The sequence below is a fragment of the Cryptotermes secundus genome, unplaced genomic scaffold (genome assembly GCF_002891405.2).
Source record: "Cryptotermes secundus unplaced genomic scaffold, Csec_1.0 scaffold3069, whole genome shotgun sequence".
NCBI classification, from domain to species: Eukaryota; Metazoa; Arthropoda; class Insecta; order Blattodea; family Kalotermitidae; genus Cryptotermes; species Cryptotermes secundus.
The window spans coordinates 6,633-19,161 of record NW_019741337.1 but is presented as its reverse complement, the minus strand read 5'-3'; the positions used below and the strand labels follow the sequence as shown (position 1 = coordinate 19,161).

At 37.2% G+C, this 12,529-nt stretch overlaps 1 protein-coding gene across 1 annotated transcript in view; it reads right to left on the bottom strand.

Moving 5' to 3' along the window:
• Positions 1-6,294: 6,294 nt before the first annotated feature.
• LOC111872743 (ras-related protein Rab-4A) overlaps positions 6,295-12,529 on the bottom strand; it is a 10,258-nt gene continuing 4,023 nt past the window's right edge. The window contains exon 6 of the mRNA XM_023866907.2: positions 6,295-11,011. Within this exon, the coding sequence (XP_023722675.1) occupies positions 10,899-11,011 (113 nt within the window). The 3' untranslated portion in view covers positions 6,295-10,898. The remainder of the gene's footprint in view (positions 11,012-12,529) is intronic.

Here is a 12,529-nt window from a genome sequence, read left to right as displayed (position 1 = left end):
GTATCTATCATATACATTGTCAAACGTTAAAAATATTAAAATTGTTCAGGATACCACATCGCTACGTCGCCCCTCACTACGTCAGTCACGCCCATTCTCCTTTGTTGGAGCACTCCTTCACTATCTTGTGTGTTGTGGTTTCGTTGTGTCGTGCTCCTGCGACTGCGTGTGTTATACTGTTGGGCTTCCTGGGTATGTGGGACACGCAACAGGTCGTTTCCGGTTATTTTTGGGTCCCCCCTCGTATACTACCACAGTCAATAGGTTTGTGGGATGGCCGCAAAGCGTCATTGCAGTGCACTACAGCGAATAGGTTGAGGCACGATATGATGCCCTGTCAGTTCATCTCTCATCACGACAAGAGGCAGTTGTGTGCAAACAGTGTAAGTAGAACTACGACCTCTGTTGTGAACTGCAGTTAAATGCAAGTGGCAGAAATCGAAAATGTTGCAGTTTGAAGAACAGGCAAACATCAAGTTCTGCCAGAAACTAGGCAAATCCCCTAGCGAATCATTTGGCATAGGAAGAATTGGCTGTTGCTACATGACAGCGCCCCTGCACATCGCTCTGTTCTTGTCCAAGAGGAACTGGCAAGGCAACAGGTCACCGTTTTGCCACACTCTCCGTACTCACCTGATCTCGCACCGTGCGATTTCGTTCTCTTTCACCGCTTGAAAGCAAAGCTACAGTGTCGTAGATTTCATTCGTCCGGGGAGGTGGTCATTGCCACAAGCGACGCTGTGCAGGAATTTCCTGCCAATATGTTTCAGCAGTGTTTTCGGCAGCTATATCAATGTTGGTAGACTTGCATAGCGGCCAACAGCAACTATTTTGAGGGCCGATGTGGATTTGTATAAGTGTATGTGAATACCTTGTAATATGATGCAATAAAACCACATTCCACGAAGTTGATGACTGTACCACATATATACCACTGAACTGCAGTACTAGTAAAATTGGATACAATAATATTAATTACGTTAATATACTTGGTGTAAAAGTACAATAAATTAGACTATATAAAACAAGATTAAAATTCTTCAAGTGATGCTTTACATCATTGAGTCAGTTGTTGGTTTTTTGCGATTTTGTTGTGTTCCCATGGACAAACTGGAGTATTCTATAATATTTTTTGTGTATATATATAATGAACTGTTTGGAGGCTTGTGATGTAGATGTAGAAAAAAAAATGAAAATGTAATTTAACACTCTGATCACTACATACAGGAACTTGTTAAATTAAGCCATACGAACCTGTCGCTGGGGGGGGAAGACTTGTTGGGTTGACCAATCATAACCTAAATATATTCTATATATAGATCGATAGATTTGGTACACACTGAAGCATATTCTGTGAATATTCCTTCTGTAATTTGCATACTGGTCCAGTCTCAGCTTTATGCAGATGTGGAATAAATGTTTGTGTGTGTGTGTTTCTCAAACTGTCATGGAATCTTCACACAAGTTTGACCCTGTGCCACCATTTATATATTGCAATCTTGTGATCTGTGAACTGATCTCAGGATTATGGTCTTGTAGAGTGTGACACTGTAATTTGGTAGATGGTTAATAATATTTCAGAGAAATCTGCTGCCCACATCCATAATCATGATGCTGCCGCAAGCTCAAATCTCACGNAGAGTGTGACACTGTAATTTGGTAGATGGTTAATAATATTTCAGAGGAATCTGCTGCCCACATCCTCATATAGCCGCAGTACTGTGCAGTGCCACATCACCAAAGTCCATAATCATGATGCTGCCGCAAGCTCAAATCTCACATTATGAATTATGTTTAAATTGAGTCAGGTGATCGAAATGACTCTGTGGTCTAGTGGTCAGAGGTCCTGGGTTCGATTCCCGGCACTACCAGATTTTCTGAGAAGTAGTGAGTCTGTAACAGGGTCCGCTCAACCTCGTGAGGATAATTCAGGAGCTACTTGAATGGAAAAGTAGTGGATGCATTCTAGAAAACCGAGATTAACGGCCGTGGGAATCCACTGCTCTGGCCACATGAGACCCTCTATCCGCTAAAGTTGACATTAACTTTGCCGACAAGCGGCAATCGCTCGGTCGGTATAGTTCTCTTGCGGGCTAAAGGCCATGGAGCTTGTTTTGTCTTTCATGTAAGCTTACATTTCTACCTCCTCACACTGTGCCATATAACTCACTTCATTGGGTAAAATGCGCACCCACACATGCTCTAAGAGATTCATGTGACAGCAATGCCTGCAATTTGTTTTAAATAAGTTGTCTCAAGGCAAACAGATGACAAGTGTTCAGTGTGACATCGATGCACTGAATGTTGACTAAAATTCTGTTTCTTTTAGCCATCTGCGAGTTACGCTGTTGTTCCTTCATGGTCATGCTTTGGCACATTATTTTCAATATAGGTTTGAAATATGTTTTTACATAAACAGGATAAATATACGTTGTTTTGTGCTGTTTTATGTCATGTCTTACTGTACAGATACCAGCATATAATAATGTGCAAGTACAGCAGAACCCCAGTTATAAAACATTCTGTGTTATCCGACTTGACTTGAGCTCCTTTAAACGATTCACTTTTAGATTTTACCATGTATGTATGACTTCTTGATTTATAAAAGTGTAGTTTATATTTATTTTTTATGTTGTTATTACCATTGAAATATTATTTACATGGTATTGTTTCATAATACAGTTGTGAACCAAGTTGTGTAGCTATTTGCTCATTGTTTTTAATGTTACTTGTATTATTCAGCATTTTCAGTTATCTGACTGCCCTTCAGTTTAGGCCAGGTAATTGGGGTTTTACTGTACGTATAAGGAAATATTCAAACACTTTTATCAGTGGTGGACTTCAAGGAGAGTAGCTCAGTAATTCCTGCAAGAGAGCTGTTGCAACTTTTCCTTTGAAGGCACACAGAAATCTTGACTCTGCTATTGATCTGGATTTGTCATTTTTACAGTATTGAGATATATTTACCTTGCCAGTAGTAGTAGTATGTAAGTTTTCACATTACATTAATATAGAAACATTTTATACTTTTATTGCCTAGTTTGTTGTATTGTGTTTATTTCTATTTGAAACTAAAAGATTACAGGGTACAGGCATGTATGACTGCCTGCTTCTGAAGACACCCGCTTTCTGCCACCTTCCTCTGTTTTCCCTTTGTTGCTATGGTGACACAGCACATTCACCAGGAGGCACTATGTGGATGATGGTATTCATGCAAAACTGGCTTCAGCACACATCACGTGCATATGTATACAGTTCAGTCTAGGACAACTGAAGTGGAAACGTGAAGTAACGTCCAGTGCATAATTTGATGGACATGTAAAAGGAACAAGTGTTTTCTTTGAAAGTTCTAAAGATATGAGGTAACATTTCTTTGCATCTCATCTCAACTATGAAGATTATATAATTTTAGTAGTTTAGTTTTTTTCTGTTATGGTATGTGAAAAATGATAATTATGGAGGTAAATGAGGTACGTACAGAACTGCTGTGCTTCATAAATATGGATAAGAAATTTTTTTTTAAGATTACAGTCTTCTGGGGTGTCATGCCATTTATGTGGAAAATAATGTGAATTTACATTTTATACAGAATTCTGTATAGACAGTGTCACGTAACTTCGAACAAGGTCCCACATTCCTAGTCAAATCCCGCGCATAGCTTGTGGGAGGAGTTTCTGAACACTCGTTCTTCCCTCGAACCCAACCCCTTGTCTAAAACTTTTCTTCTGCGCATTCAAGGTTCCTCTTGGCCTTGTTCGAAGTTACGCGACACTTGCTATACCAACTTATATTCTCATTACTGTAGACCCTTATTACTGAATAAATGTAAATTATTTGGGGTGTCCCTGTAAATTAGCAATAGTCACTGACAGATTTTGACACCCACCACCTCCCTCTTAGACTGCACAATATTTGAATAGCAAAGTGTTGAGTTTTACTCTCAGAAGGGTTAAACCAAGTGAAATTTACTGCACAGTGTGTGCACATTATGAGAACAGTTGTTTATCATCACAAAATGTGTATAAGTTGCATGAACTGTTTGGAAACAGTTTCACGGGTTTAGTGGAACAGTCAAAGCAGAAACACCTGGTACAGTTCAACATGCTAATGATCTTATTCAGGAGAACCAGCCTATCACATTAGAAGAAATGTGTGTTGAATTGAACATTGGCCATGGGACTGCAGGAATAGCTGCAGCACCAGAAGGTATGCACACACCTTCATCTCACTTACTGACATCCTCCTAGTTTGGTAAGTAGGTATCCACATTTCAGAGGGAGCTGCTGTCTTCATATTCTGGGTAGAAATATGAGCTAGGTGGGGAAAGGATGGTATTTAATACAGGGGAACATGGGAACAAAATGTGGGCTATGAGTGAACAAAAGACTGGTTGGTTCTGTGAGGGGATACAAAGAAAAAAGGAAGGGTGCATTGGCTGTCAGCATACCAGTGTGAATTGTTGGTTCTACAAGGGGGTAAGGAGAAGGGAGGTGAAACACTCCAAGAGCTCAAGAAAAACAAGAATTAAAGAAGTGGGGAATAATATTGTGAGGAAAGAAAGAGAACTGGGAGAGAGGGCCCTAAAGAAGGCAATGGGAGCCCCATCCTTTTTATTCCCTCTAGGACCAGTGGCTTCCACTTCTTTCATAGCGCTTGCCTTGTTTATACTGCTATACCTTCTATCTTGGACGACTCATCTCATTCTTCTGCCCTGAAACTGGACGCAGCAGGTTCCTCTGTCTACCAAACTACACAGTATCACATCTCAAGAAAAGCTGAGAACCTCTTAAGTTTGAAAAGTGGTTGTCGTGGATCAGGTAGAACATGTGTTTGTGACTTTAAGAAGGTAAATTAGAATGTTCATCTTAATTTTCAATATTTTTATTGCATTTAAAGCATTGTTATTGTTTCAGTTGAAGTTTTAGGTTAATTCTATTTACACATCATCAGTATATTACATAGAAATAAATATATGGATACAGTAACTTTTCAGTGAAAGATCTCATATTTTCAACAGGACAAACAAGTGTTTGCATTGCACTGAATATCCAAAAATTGCATTCACTACAATATGGGATGTAACGTACGTCTGCAAATAGCATGTATATTTATATATGTTTATACCTTTATTAACACTGTATATTAACATAATGTCCAAACTGAGCTCCAGTTATTTATCCCTATACGAGTAATATTTCACTGCTTTCATTGGTGATCATATATGTTAAATTTTGAGGAGAAATCCTTTACGTTGCCCATATGTAGTTAAAAGTATATTGTCCAATTTCAATAACCCCATGAAAAGAAATAATATATCAAATTCACGTTTGCAGTTCTCAGAATTCGGTATCCTAATCTACTAAACAGGTCACAGAGTACCTCTTGGTTTCTCCGTATTGTTGTACGTACAGAAGAACGAAAGTTTTAACATTTCCAGTGAAGTCTTCTGTTAAGTGCACTGTGTGAGAATGTTGGGTGAGACCCAAGTTGACAGGAAGATGGCCCTTCTGTATAATTCTGCTAGCCTGTGGTAGTTGTTTACTATCAATATATAGTGTTCTTGTATTTCTGTCAGTTGATATCCAAGAAAATTGTAGGTAAAAAAAAACAGTGCAGATTTAAAAGGTTATGTGCAACAACAGGCCATTTAAATGTCCCCACTTTGGTTAGGGACATAATATATTTTGTAAGATTTGAGGCTTTCACGGCGGTGACTATGAAGAAAGCAGTCTTCTGGGATTTGGCACCGTGTATATGTGGTGTTAACCGACGTTTCGGAGGAACGTATCTCCTCCATCTCCATCTTCCACAGTCTGCTTTTACCGGTTCTCACGGTCTCTTTGCTTGCAGATTCTTATATATTTTTTCTTCTACCCTGAAGATGGAGGCGATACGTTCCTCCGAAACGTCGGTTAACACCACATATACACGGTGCCAAATCCCAGAAGACTGCTTTCTTCATAATATATTTTGTTTAATCTCAGCTTGCACTATGAGATCACTGCCGATTGTGCTGTACTACAGTCACTGTCAAAGATTTACATTCAGAGTAAAATGATGTAGAATGAGTACTAAAGGCAAAGTTCTTCCTATGCTTAATTAAGCACCATGCTGTGCAGATATATGGGGGGAGAGGTACTATAAGAAACATTTTTGACCTTGGCACTAAATGGAGATCAGTGGTCAGCTTCACACCCTGGCTAGTGCAGCATAAGACCAATTTTAACATCTGAAGATGTCAGAAACACTGATCTCTGGAGCTTCATTATTTTTTGTAATGCCTAGTTTGCAAGATTTTATTCATGAACAGAAGCTATCAAGGAGCCCACGAAATCATATCACCTTTCAGTCTGATAGGTTTAACTTGTCCAGATTTGGAAGGCAAGCTCAGGAACAAATTATGAACTTCTACCCAACATCCCCAACATTTATGCATCACTTCACTAAATAAGACTCATCATGGATTATGCATCTTCGCTATTCTGTAATACAAAACCTTACATCAATTTTATGGGAGAATGCTAACCAGCAATAGCAAAGTCTTCAATTGCATCTTACCCGACAGTAATACAGGAATCATTTTGAAAGTCATATAACAAGTTTGCTGTTTTCTTTCATTTAGTCAACCAATTTACTGTAAGTTGTAATTAACATTCAGGGCTTTCTGTGGCAAAAAGATGTACTAAATAGCAAATCTGTTATAATAACGGCATATGTTTTCAGTTGCAAGGAATGTTGCCTCTTAATTCACATGGACCACAACCTTCCTTGAAAGCCACCTGTGTAACCCAACGTCCTCACTGTACTCACTCTGATGCTAAGAAAACAGGTAGCATTTTCCTCTGAACTATTGATATTATATACAAGACTACACGGTGTCACAACCTGAACAACTGCCCCCATGAATACTCCAAAATATACTGGAGAAGAATGTCTCGGTAAAACTGACAATACGCTACAAATCTGATCATTATTTGGGTGAGAATATTTACATGACGTCAAATATAACGACTCTTTCTGCTGTACAGCATTCCACTTCGGTACAGACAGGACATTAGAGCCGAGTTGAAGCAATGTGTATCTCTTCATGTACGATAAATATGGCATAACTGTTCAAGTATTAACTGAGAAAAGAATCAAACAAGTACAGATAAAAATAAGAAGTAAAATCAGTACCATTATTCAACAACTATCAAATATGTAATCTCATAATTTCTTATTGAGGTTACAAATAGCCAAGTACAAGCTTGCATTTCTTTTTGCTCTAGCAAATCTCATTTTCATAAATTTTAACATATTTTGTATTAAATATTACCCCAGACTGTGTCTAAAATATCTTTGGCAGTGTATCACGAGACTATTACATTGCTTTTAGAAAGTCACTAGATACAACATATACAGAGAACCAAAATCACCATACCATAGATCTTGAGCACAAAGGACTCTTCTTCCGTGAGGTTGCCTATGCAAGACATTACATACCCTGAAAGATGTATTAGACAAAGTTTCAAAGAACAGTCACTTGTCAAAACTGAAATCTATTTCTTCAGTATCACTTGCACTTTTAAGATCAAAATTCCAACAGATAGACCAAATTATTAAAGTAAATATATCCATGGAATTAAAGGCAATTTTGACTTTTACTGGTCTACATGGTGTTATATCTCAGAAGATAGAAGTCTTCATAGTTACCATTGTGAGAACCTCAGATCTCACAATGTGCCACAGTTTGTTTCATATAATATTTAAACTGTACCATGATTTTGAGAGTATTATTACTCGTTATGTATTTAAGGTTTTCATGTTCTTCAAGACAGATAATACAAGACAACATCTGATGATCTGTCTTTTTAAAGTGAAAATCATTGGGACAATAAGGATTTTGTTTCTTTAAGTATGTGTGTGAAGTTTAGTATATGTAACAGTAAGGGCAATCAGAATGTTTGGAACATTAACTAAAGACTTCATATAAAAATCATCCAAACAGTAGGTACTGTACACAGCAAGCAATGGGAACATGTAAAAGGAAAAAGGATTTGTAGAAACAGAACAGGTGAACTGCAGTGGTTTAGATACAATACAGATATCAACCTCAAAAGTAAACTGAAAGATCAAAAGGATCAAAAATGCAGCAAAACTCGCATTTAAGGCATCTTTAAAGACTAGTAGATTTGAACATGTAGCTAATGATTTGGGATGAAACAAATCCAACACTAAATGAGGGAAAATGTTAAAATGGGGATTCCACCACTTTTTAATCAAAAATATAAACATCAAGAAACATACCAACTGCCATATCTTCCAATTTTCATAACTGTATAATCAAAACTGTGTGGAGAAGGTCAAAAAAATGTGGAACCGCTATTCAAAGCATTTATGTTGTTATATTAGAATGTCTGACATTGATTGTGATTGCCACTAAAATCATGTCATAAGCTGCAGTTATGATACTGACACCATCCTATGTTTTAATTGGAATTATTGTGTCATTCAATGTCTAACATCTCATTTTATATCTTTGTCGATAAAAATTCTGAAAGAAAGGACTCATTTGAAACTTTTTTCCCAAACCTCATATAGGGGGGAAATTGTGCTGTGAGAGTTTCATACAACCTCATAGGGAAAAAATTATGGAATTAGGTGCTTCTAATGACCATGAAAATGTATGTGAGGATATAAGACTTGTAGGGAGAGAGAGAGTTTCACAAATTAAGAAAATGGTTGACAATAAAAATTGAAATGATGACCCATAATGAAAATGTCAGATAAAATGACAGTGTTTGTTATTCTTCATAACTCTCATTTTCAATTTGCTTAGGAAGTTTACTGAACTGAAAATAATCCTTTATGCTTTCTGGTAAATTCCTGGTCTATTCAGACTTATTTTACTGTATATATATACATTTACTTGTTGTTTCAGGTGACACTGAAATCAGCAGTTAATAAGTGTCAACAAGCAATGTTACCTCTTACTAGATCCACTTTATCCAATTATGCACACATGGTAGTAATGTTTTGGGTGAACAGATTTAATTTTGTATTTATACTCCTCACTATACAGACCAAATATAGTTATGCTCCAAATTGGGGGGGAAAGGAATTTGTTTTGATAAATACTGACTAGACTGAAAAGCGTATTAAATTCTATCCCCCCCCCCAGAAAGACGTTCTTGTAATTTTTAATCACATGGACTTGAAATAATTAGCTGAACACTATGGCCAGTACATTTTTTCTGATATGACATGATAATATTTAGTTCTTAACATTAAGCAGCATTTTTATATATAGGTTCACTGACATGACAGAAGTGCCTTGCAAGTGGTGCATGTAAATTAGTTACATGAAAAGACTAAGCTTGAATGTGAAGTGTACCCATTCTGAAATGGTGTGCTAATGAGCTGCAGTTTCCTCACCTTTTTCCAGTTTTCCTACTTGTCACTTTAGCCTGACTTTCTAGCTCGTAACCCAAGGGAGCTTCATGTTAAAAACACCACAGAACATTACCATGTCACCGTAAGACCATGACCGCAGGCACATTTTTCCTCAGTGGTCATTCTACCCTATTATACTTAGACTAGCAATCACAACCTGTCTTATAAGACATCAGAATGAGTAATTTCCAAACTGGTCTAAAATTATTAATGAACTTTATATTATTTTGCTTTCCATGTATTCTAATCTTGGTCACACTGACCCTGGGCAGATTTTCCTCTACTCCAGAATACCAAAAGATACATAACAGGGAAATTCCATGAACTAGAAATCAGTGTCAAAAATAAAAAAAGTACTGCATTTTACTTAAACATTCTTTGACTGCAATTGTAAATCTAAAGAAGGTAACTGTAATACACTGTAATGATAACAGTATGTGCTATTATATCTGGTGTAATACTACAAGATGACTTGATCTGAGAACTGTGAACAGCAGCTATATTTCAACGCATTCATTACACATAAAACATAAAATATCTGTATATGAGTATGAGCTGTACACCTGCATAATGGCACTACAACAAACATGAATCACTTTCATCGTGTCAAGCCAAAAATCAGAAAATTGCAAATACATCATAACTACTCGTGATGATAAAATGATTTTGGCCATCATGAATACCAGACTTTACATCCCAAGTTTTCTATCTTTAGAAAAACACAAAGAAGCATTTGTTAAATGCATTCTGTTAAAGTTAAAGCGAGACCTGAAACCTGCAGGCTGTGAATGTTACAAAGATTAAACAAAAATCATGCTTATATAAATAACCCAACTGCTACCACTTTCAACATTACGTTTGAAATAAATGAGATTCATGTACTAACGCATGTCTTTTCAAATACGACTATGGTTGAGAGACTATGGTCAGAATAGTTACTGTATAACTGACGATAAATGCTGTGTCAAGCGGGAAATCAAAATGCAGTATCTGGATAGTGAGCTTCTCAAAAGAACTGAATCTCATGCTCCTACTGTGCCTGACTGCCATTTGCCAAATATTATCAATCCCACTTTTACAGTGATCTGAATACATGTTAATTCCATAACAATGTTGAGTACTGCTTTAGTGGTAATGTCAATTACAATTAGCAGTTTCAACAGCCGTGGAATTCATCCATAAAAACTGTGCAGTGAAAACTGACTTGTCAGATTCATAAACAGTACAACACAAAGTCTTGTGAAATATATTGCATTTACACAAACAGAAAACATCCATAACACTGAGCTTTTTTAAGTATAATATTTGAAAATAACTTCTAATTTCTAAAAAAAAAAAAATGTACTAAGTAATTACCTTCTTTAGTTTTATCACAAATGGTACGTAATTTTACTGGCCCGTTACAAAGTCAGAATCAAAGAAACATGGGAAAGGGCTATTTCATCATTTATGGGCCAGTGGTATTACTACATACGGCAAAAACAGTCAGGCTGCCGACGATTGTTTTCCCGGTGCAAACGGCGAGTGGTTGTATCCCCATACTGAATTCCTGAGCCAATCCTCTCGGGGTCAAGTTCACCTAATGAATGGATAATTATGTAATTTTAACACAAACAAATAATATGCTTCACTTTGTGAAGGTGTCTGAACCCTTAATTTTTATCTGCACCAAGTACTGTACAGTGGACCAAAGAGGATGTAGGGTGGGGGAAACTTGGGTCAAGGCAAAGTGATGAGCGCAGTGATCATGAAATCTAAAAACATTCATACCTCCTAACACCTACAAGTTTTGTTAAGTATGTGCATATGTGCACAATCATCATTTCCCACTTCATGTCATTACTTTCAGTTAATACGTCTAAGAAATTTGGTCTTGCAACAGAATTTACCGGGGCACACGGTAGCGTAGTTGGTTGAGGCACTATGCTACAAGCCGGAAGGTCGTGGGTTCAAGTCCCGATGAGGTCATTGGATTTTTTCAATTGACCTGGGGTTGACTCAGCCTCTAAGAGAAATGAGTCCCAGGAATATTCTTGGGGGTAAAGGACAGCCGATGCGTAGGACTGACAACCTTGCCGCCATCTATGAGCAGATTGTCTAGAAAATGTGGGAACCTCAACATCTCACAACCCTATGGGCCTCCACGGCCTGTTACAGGGATACCTTTACTTTACTTTTTTAACAGAATTTACTATCAAACATTATTTTATTCACTACCCAGCATTTGGTTTTTCCCACATATGGCAACTGCCATTGGTCATCTGGAAGAAATTTACTGACATATAAAATGTTGAATTTCTTGTTTGCAAGTTTGCTACCCTGCTTACATTTTTATTATAAATGCATAACTATCAATTTTGGCTTCACTTTTTGATTCTGAATTTTATAAATGTGTACATGAGCAAGAAAAAAAAACACATTTGAAAACATTTAACTGACCATTAATTAAACTGAGTGAATAAAATGTCTGTAATATTGAACTTCTTTATTAAAACCGTCACAACACAACCATATCGAGGTCAGTGCCTAGTTTTGACTATTAATAGCCATTATCAGGCAAATACATGGCTAACATATACAGGGTCTCCCAGGAGGAATGTGCCAAACTTCGGGAGGGTGTTCCTTATGTTAAAGTATGCCGATATAACCCAAAACACCTATGTCCAAAGTTGAACGGTTACGGAGATAATGGCCAGAGAAGTGTCAAACTTTGACCGGGGTTACACACTTGTNTTAGTTTGTGTAATTTTGTTGCTTTCCCATGGACAGAATGGAGTATTCTCTATATTTTGTGTGTATATAAAAAACTGTTATTGGAGACTCGTGATGTAGATGTAGTAATATTAATGTTAATTATTTAGTCGGTGCCTCATCTTAAAAGTACTGTCTGTTCTGTATGGAATGTAAACAATGACTGATTTGGTGATGTAAGATGTATATACAGAGTGTCCCAGGAGGAATGTGCCAAACTTCGGGAGGGTGTTCCTTATGTTAAAGTATGCCGATATAACCCAAAACACCTATGTCCAAAGTTGAACGGTTACGGAGATAATGGCCAGAGAAGTGTCAAACTTTGACCGGGGTTACACACTTGTTG